Here is a 16,883-nt window from a genome sequence, read left to right on the forward strand (position 1 = left end):
GAAGACTCCCAAAGGAAAAGGTTTTATATAGAATTTGATATCCGTCCTCACGGTAAGCACATGTGACGCCGCTCTGGAACAACTTGTCCAACCAGATTAAACTCATGGCCCTTGTTTTTGTTGGTTTTCTTTTCCCTTCTTACGATTCTTATTCTTTTTAAATGTATATTTGGCTTTTTGAGGAGTTTTCTAACTGCACAAACACAAACACACACACACACACACACGTGTTGAGTCACGGTGTGTGCATTTACCTGTGTGACACACTGATCCCCATCGTATCAGCAGAGCACTTCAATAAAAGCAGACCAGACAGTTAGAAAGCAAACACGGCCACCCACTTCCACCAGTTTCCTACCTTCTTCCGTCAGTCTATTTCCCTCATGACACACACACACACACACGCACACACACACACACACAACTCCGCTGGACTGACCCTTTTAGGCAGCCACACTCTGTCACACTTCCCCTCCTACACCACCTGGCAAGAAACTCCCACTGGAACAGCAAATTCACACATCTCAAGTGGAGCAGCACGCATGTTCACACACATGTACACACTCCCATGTACGCACGCTCGTGCACAGGCCGCAATAAAACCAACCCAAGCATTTCTGTTGTGGATCCTAATCCACTTTTCCACTTAGCTTTGCTGGTATATCTTTTCCTCACTTTCTCGCCCCCCGCACGCGCGTCTCTCCGTCTCTGCTGCGAAAACAATGCGAGGGGTTGATCTGCGTAAATGCTGAGGCAGGTGGAAACTTTCTTCATTGCTTTGTGTGTTTAAGAGCCTTTTTTTTTTCTTTTTTTTTTTTTAAATAAAAAGAAGGCCCCAAAAAACCTGGCTCTATTTTTTGCCGCAGCAGCAGCGATAAACCCCCGAGCCGTATCAGGTCTGAGCGCCAGCGTGCTTACACTCCAAAATCGATGAGACTTTCCCTTTGACGTCTTTAGTCTTAAAGTAGAGATTTACTGATGGTCACGAGGTCAGGAAAATATGGGATTTTTCAGGTCCAATGGATTTAGTTAATGGAGTGTTCCGTGTGACATCTTTTTAAAAGAGCATACAATGCTATAGGGCAGCGGTCTCAAAAGGTTTTCTAAAGAGAGAGATTTTCCATGTAAATTACAGTAAATACGCCTACTGTATACAGCAGATCCATCTTAGCTGAATTTTAGCTTATTCAATGAAGGTTATTGTTATTATTTATTAGGGCTGGGCGACGATTCAAACTTTTAATCTAATTAATCACATGATTTCCCTGATTAATCGCGATTAATCGCATTTGTACGCAAAATCCAAAAATGAATCCAAAAGTAGTGTATAACCTTTAGCATTTAGTTTTATTTTAAATGTGCTGCCATATGAATGAAAGTGCCATTACATTTGTTGTGCAAACACACTTTTAACATCAGCATCTTTCTGTAGTTTTTATGTAGAAGCCTCGCTCCACTGTCTGTTTCCTTGAATGACTTGCTGCTATCAGTTGTGTGTTTTGCCTTTAAGTGATATTTTAGACTGGAACTACTACGCTGAGAAGACAATTCAACTTGGCTGTCAATTCAGGAGGTTTTTTTTTTAAATTTATTTTGAAATAAGTGCTTTTATGTTGAAACAAGTAAAACAGGAAGTAGCGCCGGTTAGGTCCGTGAGCATCACACCGAGACCGAGGAGCACCTGTAACGGTGATGTTACCTGCTAGTTTATATTTATTTTATAACTCCATCCTTTGTGGTGTTTGCTGTAACTGGGTGAATGTGATGCATTCAACAGACTTTTACAATAATAAAACATGTGTTAATGCGCGATAAAATATTTATCGGCGTTAAATAATTAACGAGTTAACGCGATAATAACGAGTTAACTCGCCTAGCCCTATTATTTATGTTATCATGTTAAAATGACAAAGCATAGTCTTAAATGGAAATAGCTGAAATCACCAAATAAGAATAATAACATTAATGTTAGATAAAAGCCTGTTTGAATAATCATATTTTATTCCAACATTTGTGAACTCAAACAATTCTATTTGGCATAAAAAAGAGAACGAGAGTGAATAACAGTTAAGACCATTTTAATGCCATATAAAACCACGGCTTAGAATTGTTGAGGAGCCTATTCTTGACACACAATACTGAGGTGAGAGCAATGTGAACGTAATGTCATGATGACTGCATAGGATTCCAAATACGGTGGCCATAAGAGGACAAAAATCACTTTATGTTATTACATTTGCAGCATTCGATAAATAGGCCAGAGCGTCTGAAAAAGGCTGTGCAACAGCGCCAAAACATACCAGTGTCCAAAAAAGGAATGACATATGTACTCTCCATAGAGAATGAACGGGGAGAAATAAGTGTTGAAGTGGGAGGGATGGAATAGACTGCGGACATATTTTGGAGGGCCATAAAAAATTATGTGGCGGGTTGAGTTTGGCGACCATTGCTATAGTGGGTGGTTTGAGCACTGGCTCAGTGAACTTCAACATAACTGAATATTCTTTACTGTGGGATAAGTTTTCAGCACCATTTGTTTGTCTGTTTATTTGTCTGTGAGGGTCGGGTCAACAGATGATAACATTTTCCACTCACTCAGCCACACATACACACACACACAGCATGACCAAACAGCGCAGATGGTCAGGCAGCAGCAGAAGGAGGGAAGCAGAGGCTGCACACGAGCAGCTTCTTTCATCAGATAAGTCTGTAAAAGGTATCCACGGAGCTCTAAACTAACAAAGTTGTGAAAGTAGTGTGAGGGGCACATAAAAAATAACACACGGAAAGAGAAAGCTGGCTTCGCTTTGCAGTGAAAAACACAAATGAACTTTGTTTGATCTGCAGTATGTGTGCTAGTATGGGATGAGGACGGCTTGGACATTTGGTTTAACTTTTGATAACAATAGAAAAAGTCTCACAACACTTTTGTCACAACAAAAGTTTTGATACGTATTTAAAGATAATTTGGCACATTACCAATAATTTACTCGGACGTGTTTTTTTTCTGCAAATCCAAAAGAAACTTGCTGTTTTTAAAAGTTTGATGCAGGGAATACGGAAACATTTGAACGTCTGTTTTCCTTTAAGCGTGTACCTGATTGAGCTGCTTCAGGTCCTGAAACCCCTCCAGGACCCTTCTGTATTTCCTCTCCCGGTACTTCCGGCGAATGAACGTGGCGCGCTGCTCGGCAGAAGCTCCGCTATGGAGCTCCTCCTCCAAGGGAAGGTTAGCGGCCCAGAAACTGTTCGCATTCCTGTTCCCCACCTCTAGGAAGAGCTGAAACATGTACAAGAGATGTCTTTAGGTGTATATTGTTTCTAGAGCAGTCCCTAGGATATGAAATCAACCTTTAGCAAGTCTTAATCCACATAAGAAATCCGAATTCTGGTAGAAACCCTCAATTATATTCATATTTTAAGCAAACATGATTTGTATTGAGACGTAGAGTAAAAATGTGGCAGATACCTCCACAAGTTCGTTACTCCAGATGCTGATGTCCAACTTTAAGCTCCGGACCTTCGAGAGGCTCGGCCCGAGGGAGCGGTGCTGTCCTAGCAAACAGGAACAACAAGCTGTGAGTGTATGGATTTATCCAAGCCTTTGTTCTATCAAGCATTTCTCAATCAAACATGAATCCCAGGCTCTGCTTTCATTCCTCAGAAGTGCACGTGACAGGAAAAAAAAATATATGCGCAATGCAGTCTCCTTATTGTGCACAAACACACACCAAATGTCAATGATGGAATAAACAGTAAACAGCTACAAGATGGAGAAACGGAGCATGACTGCGAGCTCATTCTCTCACTCACAACAGACATATTTAGTCCCCTCAGCTCTCCTAATTGGAAATGAAAGCAGAGAATGAGGGCCATTAATTGCTAATGAATCATGAGTAATTCATTGTGTTTGTTGGTTGGCCTGTTTATTTGGGTGAACGGGAAGCTTCTGGGGTTGCTTATGGCCAAAGACAGAGCAGACATGCATAATACATTAGACAGAAACACGCTGTATGTGTGAATGTGAATTATTGTCCTGCGAGTAACGGCGGATAATTTTAGATTTACACTTGGCATGATCTCATTACGGTTTTCTATTCAGTAGAAAAGTAGAGCAGCTGTGAATGAAAATGAGGGGCTACAAGGTGTGACGGGCCATCCTGACACAGTTCGAGACAGCAAAGGACCCCAGCAACCTTTGAATTGTTTGCCATTTAAGAAATGAGAAAGGAAATTTAAATGGAAGTCATTTCCAAGAACTAGCTCTCAGCATCTGTCTCACTCTCTTGAATAACACCGACATAAAACCATGTCTACATCGAGCAGAGCGAAAGCAAACATCATCTTAGGCTAAATGGCATTTTTGTTCAATGTGATGTGATGCAATCTCACGTTTGAAATAAAGCCGCTGCGGTTTTAATCCTCGGTTTAAAAAACATCGACCTGCTTTTTTGTTGTTCTTCTTCTTCTTTTCCCCTTAACCCTCATACCCGATTTAAAACACAACTTAATTTCTGAAAGGGGACATTTTTGTCCCCTTTTAAAAGAACTTAAAAACATCATATGTTAATATTTTTTCCCCTTTAAATACTGTTTTTTATCCGATGTGATGTGATGCAATCTCACATGCAAAATACCATATTAACATATGGTTAATATTAATATATGGTTAATATTAACATATGGTATTTTGGGGATCATTTTAGAAGGGGACAAAAATGTCCCTTTTCAGAAATTAAGGAGTTGTTTTTTTTTTAAATAAAGCATAACAAAAAAATTAAATATCCCTAAAAATCAATGTTGTTGCTAATCATTGACATATCGCAGACCATAATTATTCCTACTCAATAATTCCATTTTGCATTCCATATTTTGAAAATACTGGCTCCTAAAGGCTTAAACGTTGGGCTAAAAAGTTCAAATTGGCATCTAAAGGGTTCATTTTTTTTAAATAATTGAAAACTTGGTAGTTATGATCAGAACTGAAGTGGAATAAAAGATTTATGAAAACAAAAGTGGAAAAAAAATATTAATATATGATGTTTTTAGGTAGTTTTAAAGGGTTTTTAATTGCATTGTATATGATGTGTGTTTGAAATTCGAAAAAATAGTACCACTGGACCAAATATGTTGAGTATCACTATTTCCAGTGTGAAATTAGAGCAGAAAGTACACCCCAAGTGGACAAAAATGTCCCCTATCAGAGATTAGGGTTAAATAAGCACAATAACTCCAAATCACTACAACTTGGACATTGTAATTAATGATGTCATTGCATGTGCAAACTGTCATATTTCCAAGGCATCTTATTGATATTTGGGAACAAACGTTATTGAAAGTCATGTGTAGTGCAGCGACAGTAGTAGCACATATCATTGTTCATTTTGTGGGTAGACGATGAATTGATCTCCACAAATAATGTTAAAGATGAGACGCTTTTCCCCCAATTTCTCTTATTTCAAGCAAGAATTAGCTTGTTAGCACTACGGTCTGTTTGCAGTCAACATGTGGAAAGGCCAGGAGATGCAATTTCAAACCTCCTGTACGCAACTGTCAAACACACTGAATGGAGGCTTCGCCACGGCCCTCACCGTCTCCAAACAAGCCTTTTGCATGAAAAAATGGTTAAAACCCAAACACGAACCAGAATCAGAAGCGGATTGTAAAAAGCAGCAAAAAACAAAACTTTGACAAAAGCAAAGAAATCTGTTCATCGTTCGCTTGTTTTGGTTTTACAAGAAATATAGATTTTGCATGTCACTGTACCACTGAAAATTAGACCTTTTATCTCTACCAAATAACAGCATCGAAATTTTGTTGCAGCTTGTAATAAAACGAAGGGAAGACGAGTAATGAGCCAGTTTGAAGGACAAATCGTTTAGTTCTTTGTCTCAACAGCCGAGCACAGCTAATGTGATGTGCAATGACACTTTTTGTCTGAAATTAAATACCTTTAATTAAAGAATTAAAGGTATTTCAACAGGAAGACACAGTATTCTGTGTTCTTCTTGTCTCTTACCGTTTAAAAACAAATGTCAACTGATTTATGGGTGGAAAGTGTAACTCTTTTACCCCGAGATGTTTCCAAATATTGATATGAAAGAGGAAGGATCTGGTGTGGATGAGGTTTAGTTTAAATGTGGGTTCTCTAAGTCACATCACAAAGATCTTTGAGATCTCATGTGGCTGGTTTGACAAATGAAGGCCATAAAGCCAGATTTTGTCACATGTACCTGTGAAGGAGGGACAACATTTGGCTGTGGTAGCCTGCTGCAATGCGACGGCCGTGCTCCATCCACTGAGCCGTGCAGCGCCACAGGACCATTTTCGCTTGTGTAAGGGTAATGAAGCCGAAAAAAGTGTGCATGCGCATGTGCCACGGGGTACACAGCGAGATCTTCTCGGATAAATAGCCTGTTGTAAATGTCTTCATCTTTCCTGTGGAAGCAAAACAACACACAAAAGGGCATTCCCATCATGACAGCTTTCACAGAGTGAGAAAAAAGATGGCTCAACCCACCGTGGATTTCACCTCCAATTAAAAAACTTTCCAAGCGACTCAGCCGACAGTTCACGGAGCACTTTTCCAGCCCTCTCTACTGTTGTGGCAGTTTCCCCTTCACTTGGTCAAGTCAGAGCGAGACAAGGTGGACTGCATTTCTGCGTTACCGTGGCAACTGTTACCAGAAGACACATCACATATGTGAGTTGCCTCCCGGTTAAAAAAAAAAAACAAAAAAAAAAGTTTACTGCATTTACTTGTGTGGGGAACAGTCTTAAGGTCATTTCAGGTGATGCCATCTCCTCTCTGCCAAGGGAGAGAGGGGGAGATGGTGTGCAGCAGAATGGCTGAAACCGTGGTTATTGGAGAACAAAAATGTCAAAAACAGAGTCTGTGACAGAAATGCTTTAAAATGGAAGTAATTTACTATAATTCACCACGTTATGTGAAGTAACTTGGTCACTAAGAATAATAAAACAACATAAACAGCTGGTTGGACTGCTGGACTGGACTAGTGATCCTAACTTAACATCCACCCTGAGTCAGTGAAGCATGCCTGACCTGCACATTACAGCATGGTGGACACGGTTAGCACCGGGGCTGAGCAATTTTATCGATACTGCGATATATATCAATATTTAGTTTCCCGATAAAGTATCGATTTTTCAGCCGCGAGTAACTTTATTTATTTAGTTTAATTTTTATTTTAATTTAATTTATTAATGCAAACTTTATTGAAAAGTCAGACGCTACAATTAGTGAAAACACTGAACATTAAGGTAATACAATACAATGCCAGGGGGTCACATTATACAAAACAGTGATAAATTAATTCATAAAAATGTTGTATAAAGTGCACAGCTCTCACGTTTGTGACATGTTCGTTTGTTTGTCTGGCTGTGTTGTCCTTCCGTTCAAAGGTCGGACCACCAGTCCAATCAGCGACGATTCATGTCAAATCACACTGTCCCTTTTTTTCCCCCAGAAAATGATGTAAGTGTATCGAATCGTATTGAATCGTATTGTTGGCTGAATATCGTGTATCGTATAGTGTCGTGAGATTAGTGTCTCACTACAGCCCTAGTTAGCACCTAGCTAAAGGATACAGTGGAGCATAAAGCAACTCCAGAGACAGATGTTCAACTCGTGGTTGATAAGAAGGTGTTGATAAGAAAAAAGGTTGAATTTCATTCAATGAAAATTGTGAGAGCATTAAAAAGGACAGAAACTTGACTCGAACATAACGCTAACGGCACTACTTGAATGGAATTAGGACGCTGCCTGCACCTCAACTCATCAGCATAACTTGTTTTGAAAATGTGTTTAAATGTTGCTCCGATGCCCCCAGTGGCCAAAAACATTACTGCAGGAAATTGAAACCTGCTTTATTGTGTGATCCGTTGCTTATGAACAGAACGGACTGGTTTGGCTTCCTGTGCAACATGAGCTGTGATAGAAGACGTCGGTTCATGTGAGCGCAGATAGAGAAGATCATGTTTGGTTGCTCTAATGAAGACGCACCTCCTTTGTAGATGAACAAGCTGCGAAGACAAACTGAAGCTGATTGGGAAGTAATCTGAACACAGACTCTGTTATTACTCTATGGCCACAACTCTGTCCAATCAACACTTACTTCTTAAAGCGAGCAGATTGTCAATTGTTAACATGAATAAATAGAGGATGATTCCTTGAATGCTAGCCTTGCAAACCAAGACAAAATACTGCATAGAGTGACGTCAGACGCTGTTTGAATTCAGTCTGTCTTGGCCCAAAAAGGGGAAAGCCGATCTGGGATCATTTTCACCATTCGCCCTCTCATTACTGCTTACCTCTTGTTCAGCATTTCTCTTTATTGTCCATGATAATAAAGCGTAAGAGGGTTAATTAAAAGCAGGAATTGGCATTCCGAATGAACAACTGCCTGATTTCAGGACTGGAGGACAGCTTCCTTGTTGCAAAAATTCATCCGTTCGCTCCCAGCATGTCGACAAAATGTGATATTAAACACCTCTGCAAATTAAATCAATTTAAGAGCGTTTAGAGAGTCGATGTTGGACATCTGATGCGTACGAGTTACGCTAAGGAGAAGAATCCCATTATGCGTGACTGTGGGAGAAATCTGGAGTGTATTAGGAAAAAAAACCCAACCAGATGATATCCCTCCACATCAAGCGTGTCCACTCCATTTCTCTCTAATCATGTCCAGCAGGTCAAGAAGCAGTCTGTGATACCCCAAGTTCTCGCCTGTGGGGGTAATCCTTGTTGTCATTTCATCTGAGCGATCCAGCATCGCCAAATAGATTAGAGAGTCCAGAGGCTGGACACCGACTGCCATAAGTGGCTTATCACCTGAGATCTTATTCCAAAAGAGCCTCGGGGTCAGAGCACTTTCTCACACAGGCACAGAGAACAGACCTCACATGCAGAGAGAAGGGCCAACCACGAGTCCTGAGTGCAACTTTTCACACGAAGCATGGAGTTCATTCTGCTCTCACTGTATAAACCAAGAGCGGAGAGAAGAGTAAATGTTATTCATCTGGGATAAAATGAGGAGGGTGTCTGTTGGTATTTCCAGCTGGTTTCTCTTGCAGCTTGTGACCTTTTATAACCAAACAGTGCCAACTTGTGCTCCCACATCACCGGTTGAAATAGAATTTCTATGAGCTGTGAGCAAAGAGTGCCGCTTCCTTTTCAAATCATTTGATTTGAAGAGTCTGGAAGATATAAAGCTGTCTGAGACAAATGTAGGGAAAAAAAATAAGAAAAAGCCTTTTTTTTTTCATCATGTCTGCTGAAGTTTGCTGTAAATAAATTATATGGAAGACATCATCTCAGGACATCACAGGATTCAGTTGGAACATTTTCAACCGGAAGTTCCAGACCTTTGAGTCTCTCCACTTAATGTTAAAAAACAGTAAGTGCAGTGATGAGAAAACTAAGCCAAAAGAAAACTAACGATTAGTCAATCAGCATCATGGATGGAGAGCATTAGCATTTTAAATCAGAAGAGCCTCTTTTTCAGGTATGACTACAGATGGAGTTTTACTTTTGCTCCACAGCACTCTGCAAACCCTGGAAGACAGACACGTTGTAGTGGGTGCCTATCTTTGATCCTTTATCCACCAGACTCCACACCTTCAGGAAGAATAAAGGCTCTTCTGCTACTGGATCAGAAGTGGAAATAGCCTACTTTGTTTAAACATAAAAGATTCTAATAAAAGGAGGAACAAAAAAACCTCTTTATTGAATTATTATTGACTCGAACGGCATGTGTGTGTGTGCCTCTTACCTGCGCATTTTTTACAGATGACCACACCCAGGTTGACCGACGCCCACTCCGGCTGGGGGGCGCGACACTCCGCGCAGCTCTGATTGGCCTCGTTGAACCAGACCTTCTCGGCCACTTCGTAGTCGTAGAGTGTCTCAGCGATCGATTCTTGGACCGCTTCAATCCACTCCTCTTTCTCCTGTTCTGACTCTGCCGTGAAGCTGCAACAATCAATTTTTTTTTGGCACACCCCCCCCCACCACCACCCCGACCGCAGACCTCAATGTTATTGATTGATTTGAGAGAGCAATTAAACAGCATAGTAGCGCCTGGCGGTGTGACAGGGTGTGCAATCTTTAGAGCACTTTTGGGAGGGAGTTGCTAAGTGCGTGGGTCTGTGTGTGACTGCGACAGATTCAGTGAAACTGATACAGGGAATGGGAAGGGGAGACAAGTAAATCAATCTGTCGCAGCGTGCAATTCAACAATCTATAAACTTCTAATGCAGGATATTTTTCCAGGATATTATTTCAACATTAGACCCCAGGAAAAGTTGAGAAAAGTTGATGGGAAAAGTGTACCGATATATAACCTTTTTAAAGCTTCAATATACATTTAAAAAAAAATCAAGACTTGGAAGGAGAGCGTTGCCACGGTGAAACTGATAAGATTAAAAAAAAAAAAAAGAAAGAAAGAATGAGATTGGTGATATACAGTCATGTGAAAAGATCATTTACCCTCCTCCAAATCATCTAAAAAAAAATCATCTGGTCTTAAAGTTAGCAGCAAATGTTGCTCCCCATCGATCTCCTCAGGGCTACGAGGTCATTTTCAGATGATTTGGACTCATCGTTCTACAGTGAGAAAGACTATCCACAAGTGGAACACATTTAAAACGGTTGCCAATCTTCCTAAGATGTCCAAGCAGGTTCATACTAAGGCCGGACTGTGCAGGCAGAGCAAAGCGCCATCTCAGACTCTACGGGCCTCAGTTAGCATATTAAATGTTAAAGTTAACAACAAAAAGCCTCTTCTCTCTAAAAAGAACGTGGCAGCACAGCTCAGGTTTGCAAAATCACATCTGAACAGCCCACAAGACTTCTGAAACAACGTCCTTTGGAGAGATGAGAGTAAAGTGAAGATGTTTGGTCATGCACAGCAGCACAAACACCTCATACCAGTGGTGGCCATCAAGGCCATCAAAAATGTTTAGCCCAAATCAATAGGGTGTGCTTAGTTTTAGAATATGTAATGACTGATGTTTACATGCACTGCAATAAGCTGGGTATGAGTATAATTGGATTACTCCATACACACTTAAAGATGCACTGTACGTCATTCATGTCCCTGAGACACAGACATGGTGGAATGACTGCGTATTATTACTGCATCTGTCTGACAAGCATGTCCAGATATATCCTGAAAGGGGAAGTCAGTAGTTTGGTGTTTACATTCCAAAGAAGTGGTTAGAAGCAATTAATAGCTCGAGATTATCCACATTATGTATGCTGAGTGTAGTAGGTTTAACAAGCAACGTGCATGCGAGACCAAACAGGGGTCAAAGAGACTGACAGCGTCAACGACAAAGATGGACGGAAATATACAGCTGGGAGGAAAGAGAAACGGAGAGCACACTAGCTTGACTGAAAGAAGCACTTAGAAAGAAGAAATTAGACCACTGGTCTCCATGGCAACTTGGCAACCAGTGTAAAGTAAGACAGAAGATGTGAAGGGTGTGTGGGGTGGAAGGAGGCCGCACTGAATGGTCGGCGGTGGGGAATTTCGCCTGGAGTGGAGGATGTGCACCAGGCCAGCCTCGCCCCAAACACCCCAGCAGAGGTCAATAGGTTGATTGGTTCGGCTGTTCTGTGCCCAGTCACTTTGGAGGGCCCCAACGACTGCTCACACTGTCTGCGGGACTACTTCACAGCCTCCGAAAACCACAGGGGAGCAGAGGGAGGCGGCGAGAAAGGAGGTGAAAGTGCCGCAGAGTGGCAGCTTAACGTGGTGAATCGGATGGAGCCGCAAAATAAACTACAGCTTCAAGGACAACGAGCGTATAAAAGCAGCCGAATAAAAGACAGAATTACAACTACAAACAGAGTAATTATCTAGTTATCAGAGCTGAGTGATATCTAAGAGAGCGATGACTACTTTTAGATATGAAAGCAAGTTGGATTATTGAATAACCCGTTTTAACAGAGAATAAACATGTCAAATGTTTAGAGGTAGTTTGAAGGAATACGACTACTCGTTCCTTTTCGAGGTGCCGAAAAACAGTGACAAAATGATCACTTTTTCTTTTCTCGGCTTGATAAAGCGACACTTTGTCCACAGCAAGAGTTGTGAAGCTGTCCGAATATTTCAACGCACACCAGCGAAACCCAAAAAGCAGACAAGCTTGTTTTTTCTCCCATCGAGCCCTGGAGCTAGGCATTCATCTGCCGCTTCCCTGTAGCACAAGCGCTTTGTGATCAACGGCGGCCATTGCTGCACGTCTTTGCTTTGTATCGTCCCCCCTCACCTGAGCCTCATTGTCATTCTCTGTGCTCGGAGAGAGCTCGCCGTTGTATCCAGCACAACGGACTGCACGCTCCGTCCATTTAATGGGAGCAAAACAATGGAAAAGCCAAAGTGAGTCTCCACAGCTTAAAGTGATTAGATGAGTTTCTCACTAATCTCCACCTTGAGCGGGTTGGAGAAAGCTTCCAGGGTCACCAATCGATTGGATCCACAAACACACGCTCGCATACAGAACAAAACCCTTTTAGCAATCACCTTATCAAAGCAATTCGGAAGACCTGAGCTCATTTTAATTTCACTTTTTTTTGTGGCGGTGTCCAATTACGACGGGGTTTGTTAACGAAGCGGCCGTACGATGGGACCATTAAGGCAGCTGCCGCAAACAGATCGATCGGACATGCAACAGACAGCTCGGGAAACAAAAAAAATAATCTTTATACATGGCAAAAAGAAGGGGTAAAAAGAGAACGCGACGAACAAGCGTGCACAAACAAACGAGCCGAGCTTTCTTTCCAGGCAGCTGTCACGCTCCTCTTCTAAATGGGCCATTACAGCACAAGCAAGCAGCGCGCTCATTGATTGGAGGCCCCCGGGGGACAGGAGTCACCTGAAAGGCTCTGTGCCCTACAGAGGCAGAGATACCTGCACACGTCTCAGGGGAGCCTTCGTAAAAACAAGCCTGATCGATAATTAGTGCTTTTTGTACAGGACCCTGTTCTCATGTAGTGTGCACAATAAACTGATCAATACATCTGCGAGCCGTGTTGTGGGTTCAGTGATTCACAAGGTGCTCTGTGAAGGAGATTTGACAAAAGTGCTAATGAATGAAGGAAAAGTAAACTTGGGAGAAGATATTCTTTTGCCTCATTAGAGCAGAGTAATAACTTTGAGACATGCCTGCTCATTACTTTCATGTTTCACCTCTCAAAAAGGGACAACTGCACGTGCACGGATCAGCTTTGAGTGCTTCGGCTGCTTTGGAAGTGAATCGGTGGGTCGTCGTCTTAATGTTCAGAACCTTTCCAAACAAACGAGTAAGAGTCGTATGGATGGAGAGGCAGCTTACTGATCAGATGGTTTTAATGATGAAAAACAATCAAACTTAACTTAAAGCGAATTCTGGTGACCAACAGTGAGGCACAAACTTCCGTTTTTGGCAGACCAACAATCTGAATGAGCTTTGGTACGACTTACAGAGGAATGATGTCCTCTGAGGTATAGATTAGCCACTGAGGTAACTGGTTAAACGTGCATGTAAAATCCAAGTCTAGCATTTTCTTTCCTCACCTCCCGTTTCCCCTGACATAATAAGTCCATGTCACATGAACACAGAAAGATGTCCAGTTCACTGGTAATTCTATTCGTGGCTGTGGCAGAGCGACTGTAATTTGGGGAGAATCTTGCCAGGAGGGTTTTTGGCTTTCTGGTGTGAAACGTCATCTTTATAGATTTCCAAACTAATTGCGTATCTGCTCACATGATCACAGCCTTTCATCGACAGAGCACGAGAACTGGAGCGGAAAACGTCATTTTGATGACTTCTGTTTGTAATTTGCCGCTAGCAGCTGACAGGAGCCAAAATAAAGTTTGTGGCGCAGTTTTGTGACTTCTCAAGAATTTGCAGCTCTGCCCACACACTCTCACACCACTTTTTGTTTTTTCCCACCATGCCAAACTGCATGTTAACTCGTCGCACATGCACATGGTTTACACCCCCTGGATCTTACACCTTGAATGATGTGACAACTTGATGAAGTGACAAGTTTAGACCCCAAATTAAACGAATCTCCACATGTATCCCCCAGTGACCACTTGTCATCAGATCTCACTTTTGTGCTTTATATCCAGATAAACTGCAAACAGGATAGCAGCAGGCCCCGTTTTTCTGGGAAATCTCAGATAGAGTGATCTGTGAGATCTTCGTCAACTCTCAACACTTTCAATTATGGACCTTTTTTTTCTGTGCAGGATTTGAGGAGACGCCTGAAACCTTTGACAGAGCTGTGCTCGTTGTCAAAAGTAACTTTACTGCCAAGAGTTTCCTCAACTATGAGGTTGGATTGAGATGAAAATCCATCAGAGGACTATGTATTGTGTCTGTAAATGCATGAACATTCACGTCACACATATCCTGTTGTTGTGGGAAAAGGGGGCAGGGCCAAACGCATAGATTGAGATGTACACACAGTCACATGCTCTGCACAAATGCATATGAAGAGCCAACATACCAGAAATTCTTGAAGGGCGTGTTGACTTCAAAGCCCCGGCGGTCCACGTCTCTAATATTGGCGGCAGTCAGTTCCACTTCACCGATAGCCAGCCCCGCTTTATAGTCCTGAAACAACAACAGCGCCAAACACAGAGATGGAAATGAGTAGGCACAATGATAAACAGTTATTTTTCATTTCCAAAACTCCTACAAGGGACTGTCAGCACATGCCATGCTGTAGGTTTATTCACAGAAGATCGTAGCCAGGTTCATCTGTGGCTGATCAGTATGAGCCCTGAGGTGGTGAGCACCTGGGGCAAAAAGACAGGAAGGCAAGGACAAAGTGAAACAATTTGTTTCAAAGTGAAAAATTAAATTAATTTTTATTTATATAGCCCCAAATACAACAAATGTCATCTCAAGGCACGTAATAATAAAGTCCAATGCAAGCCAATTGGAATTGAATTCATTGTAGTCATAATTATTTATAAAATAATCCAATTCATTCATATAGAGCCAATTCAAAAACAATTTCCTAGCAAAAGGAAACCAACAGATTGCACCGAAACTTGTCTTCAGTCCAATCTCCCGTCAGACGCATGACCGGCGCCCCGCCCCTCCATGAATCTTATTTATCAAGTATGGCCTATATAAAGACTTAATAGTTTTTATTGTAAAAATGACACTTTCCATGTTTTTGGGAATAATTCTTGTTTTCATTTCAAAGCGAGTCATTAAATGCAAAATGTACAACATCTGAACAACGGTTGGTACTTAAATGTTACCACTAAATGCAAATAAACACAGAGAGACAGCTGTTAGAAGACTTTCTTCTGAAGGTTTCCTTCCGATTTATTTTTTTAACACATATTCAGCAGCAGGATGTTTATTCATCAATTAGCCTATTTTAAGAGCGACTCATCATTTATATTTATAATTTCATATTTAAATGTAAATAAAAGATATAATACTTAAGAGTTCCTGATTATTTATTTATAGACTAAATCCATCCTCCTCTCTTTATGATAATCATGATAAGCCAAGAGAAACGTTACAAAAAAGAGAGAATAGACTATATGAAGTAAATTCATACAATCACCCCCCCACCTCTAGTGCAGCGACCCTATGCGCCGCATATAGTGCATACCCACTTTTTGCGCCACAGCCTCTAAATGCATTGAGTTGCGGCCATGCGATTAGCCGTTTGTGTTAATGAGCAACTGAACAGGTGAGGCTCAAGCTTAGGGACTACAGGTGGAAATTAGCAAATGCTGCTACAACCTGGCACAAGGCATCTCTTCTCTCACAATTAATGCTTTTGTGCATTGTCCCCGTTTTGACTAAATAAAAAAATGCTTTAAATAAATAAATAAAGCTTCATGTAAACCTAGAAAAAGTTGCTGCAAAGTGGTGCTTGTTGTCCAAGGATTCTAGTAATTCATTCTTAGGCCAGAAATATACAGAGGCCTGCTGAAAATAATGGCACACCGGGCAGTCGCTGGCTTTTCTTCTTCTTCTTCCCAATGACGCACAAACTGTCTGTATGTGTCTGCATGGAATAAAGAGAGACATTAGGGAGGGAGAAAGAGGCTTCCTGTGTATTGTTATGTTGACCGAGATAGTGTATGTGTGTATTTACACCTGAGCACAAAGGCAAATCTCTATGAAAGCCAAAGCAAACCACCTCAAGCTTTCAGCCTCAATGTTTCCTGACGCCCATTTTCGGAAATTGGGGTTAGATGCAGAGGAACAGTTCTCATATGTTCCGCTGTAACTCTGCACCCAACCCGTTTCCACTTGACCCTCAACACTCAGAGCAGTTTGGAGCATTTTCTATAGCGTTGAGCTCCGAGCCAAGAAAGAAAAACAAACCGGAAGACCGAGGAAGTGCCCCAACACCCACACATTTACGCTAAGCATCAAACATACAGGCGTACAACGTTACATTACAGGAAACTGTTCACAGAGGCAAAGATGAGGGTTACAGGGAGCAACAACAAGGAGATGAATGAATGGAGAAAGTGTATGTTAAAGAAGGTTAGAATAGTAATCTGGGTGAGGGGGGCCAGCTGAGCATTTGACAGAGGAAATTACGTGTGGAGAAAAAGCCAGAACAAAGCACTATTTATGCCAATACAGCTCGATGGTATTCCAAGATTCTGCTTGAACGGGGAGCACAAAACACTGGCGTGCTCTGCCAGCTATAAATCATGTGCATTTTCTGTGCCGACTGTTCCTCACCAGCAAAACAATTTACACTAATTACACTAAACAAAGAAGAAAATGAATCAACACCATCTTTGTTGATTGGGCGCTTTTTTTTGGGGGGGGGGGACATGGCCCTGCCAGTGAAAACGAGTGCGTCTCGTGTGCGTGAAAGG

At 41.6% G+C, this 16,883-nt stretch overlaps 1 protein-coding gene across 3 annotated transcripts in view; it reads right to left on the minus strand.

Annotated features, from left to right (window-relative positions):
- arap2 (ArfGAP with RhoGAP domain, ankyrin repeat and PH domain 2) overlaps positions 1 to 16,883 on the minus strand; it is a 132,043-nt gene that overhangs the window by 65,046 nt on the left and 50,114 nt on the right. For all 3 annotated transcript variants that reach the window (XM_075450614.1, XM_075450613.1, XM_075450615.1), the window contains exons 10-13: positions 14,522 to 14,628; positions 9,792 to 9,991; positions 3,470 to 3,555; positions 3,098 to 3,280 (exon numbers count right to left, since the gene is read on the minus strand). In XM_075450614.1, the coding sequence (XP_075306729.1) occupies positions 3,098 to 3,280; positions 3,470 to 3,555; positions 9,792 to 9,991; positions 14,522 to 14,628 (576 nt within the window). The remainder of the gene's footprint in view (positions 1 to 3,097; positions 3,281 to 3,469; positions 3,556 to 9,791; positions 9,992 to 14,521; positions 14,629 to 16,883) is intronic.

The sequence above is a fragment of the Odontesthes bonariensis genome, chromosome 19 (assembly GCF_027942865.1).
Source record: "Odontesthes bonariensis isolate fOdoBon6 chromosome 19, fOdoBon6.hap1, whole genome shotgun sequence".
In the NCBI taxonomy this organism is placed as follows: domain Eukaryota; kingdom Metazoa; phylum Chordata; class Actinopteri; order Atheriniformes; family Atherinopsidae; genus Odontesthes; species Odontesthes bonariensis.